This window comes from Monopterus albus, unplaced genomic scaffold (assembly GCF_001952655.1).
Source record: "Monopterus albus unplaced genomic scaffold, M_albus_1.0 scaffold2541.1, whole genome shotgun sequence".
Lineage (NCBI taxonomy): Eukaryota > Metazoa > Chordata > Actinopteri > Synbranchiformes > Synbranchidae > Monopterus > Monopterus albus.
In genome coordinates, this window is record NW_018130414.1 from 1 (window position 1) to 1702 (window position 1702).

Sequence of the window (1702 nt, forward strand, 5' to 3'; positions counted from 1 at the left end):
ATGTGGCTGGTGACATGTATGACTTTTCAAAGCGTCCAGTACCTGTGTAAGAGATCCTGATGGCCTGAACAGGAACGCCAGCCAACTCTATGGACTTGCAGTGGAGAAATTTGAATCCAGTGTCACTCATATCCTCATCTGTCAGTTTCTGAAGAACTTTGCGGGAGTTTGGTCCAGCAACACCCAGCACGCCAAGATCTTCGGTAACGTTGCTGATGTCGACATCATACCCGCCGTCTGCAGCTTCTGTCTCTATCCACCTGAGAGTTGAAAGCCACAGAGCAAAGATTGCATTATATGCTCTTTTATAACTAGATATGTCAGTTCAGTCCTGTATCTCATGAAATATTTCACATATACATGTCATGCTGCCACATGTTCTGATTTTCACAGGCTCATTTGTGATGCCCTGTAGTTTGGCCTGGTCACCACCAGATGGCACTACACAGCACAAAGTTGTCCTTGCTTCCCTCAGGCTATGTGGGAGAGTTGGTTAAAATAAAGGAACAGAGATTGGATATTTTAATATACTGCCTTTTGACTGGGGCAAATGGAAAGCGTTATGTTAGCAGCTGCTAAGGTTATGTGGTGTAAAACAGAGGGTTTTTTTTAGCAAAGGTCAAGTGCTTTGTTTCTCTGTTAACATCATGTGCTCAGTGCTCTGTGCAGGGAAACTGAGTATTCAGGCACTGGTCTCGCGAGTGTGCATGTGGCACAGACTAATTGTGACGTCCTGCTAAGATACATGAAACTGCTGCAGTAATAAAGGACATTTCTGTATTTTTCTAGAAACCACAACACAAATACAATTACAAATCACCACAATTCACTGTGCCCGTGATGAGGCAGAATGAATAAAACAAACAAAACACAGCATTATAGCTGCTTTAAGAAAACAACCCAATATTGTTATTTGTCTTTATATTGTGCTGCTAGTCTGATTAACGCGAGTGTGATTGGTTTCATGTTTGATGCATTTCACCTGAGGTCATGTAGCTCTGACCCCGAACCTGTGATGAGCAAGAACTCTCCAGGTGCCGGCTGGGTGATGGTGACCTCAGCATAGACTCTCCCAGTGGATGTCAACATGTGACTGATATTAGTTTGGCCCACCTGAAGACATGGAGCCGGTGAGAGGCATGGAGGCATTTCAAAGCCTTGAACTACTTTTAAAAGAAAATGGGAAATTCTTTGATGTGTCCAGAGAATATGACTATTTGTGCAACACTAGCGTAATGGTGGGAGTTAAAATGGTCAAAATCCTGTGGATACACTTTACAATATTCACATCTACAGCAACAAAACAATAGACACTTTGAGTAATTGTGCTCTACCTTGGGCATAGTGTTGGCAAACAGGCGGTCCAGCAGCCTGTGTGAGTCCTTCCCCTTCACTATGAACTTGCCAAAAGGTGTCAGGTCGATCACTCCCACCTTCTCCATCACCAGCTTACACTCCCTGCCAACTGGGTTGAACCAGTTTATGCGTCGAAAACTTGGCCTGAGTACAGCACAAAAGCAATGATGACGTTATTTCTGTGTTTGTGTTTTAATGAGTAACTTTTATTGCACAACATTGTTCACTGACATGTTTCTTACTGCATTCATTGCATAATGTAAAACTGATGTGCAAGTGTAATGAATGAACATGGTTTTACCAGCAGAACAAATTATTAACTTCTGCTGGAACAACTCAAAAAGAC

At 42.7% G+C, this 1702-nt stretch overlaps 1 protein-coding gene across 1 annotated transcript; it reads right to left on the reverse strand.

Annotated features, from left to right (window-relative positions):
• Positions 1-7: 7 nt before the first annotated feature.
• Positions 8-1684, reverse strand: LOC109954008 (dimethylglycine dehydrogenase, mitochondrial-like; the record flags this gene model as incomplete). Its single annotated transcript, XM_020589441.1, has 3 exons — positions 1335-1684; positions 983-1113; positions 8-260 (listed from the first exon to the last, which is right to left on the reverse strand). Coding segments are annotated over exons 1-3 (492 nt in total), but the record flags the coding sequence as incomplete, so codon positions are not given.
• Between the last annotated feature and the right edge of the window lie 18 nt (positions 1685-1702).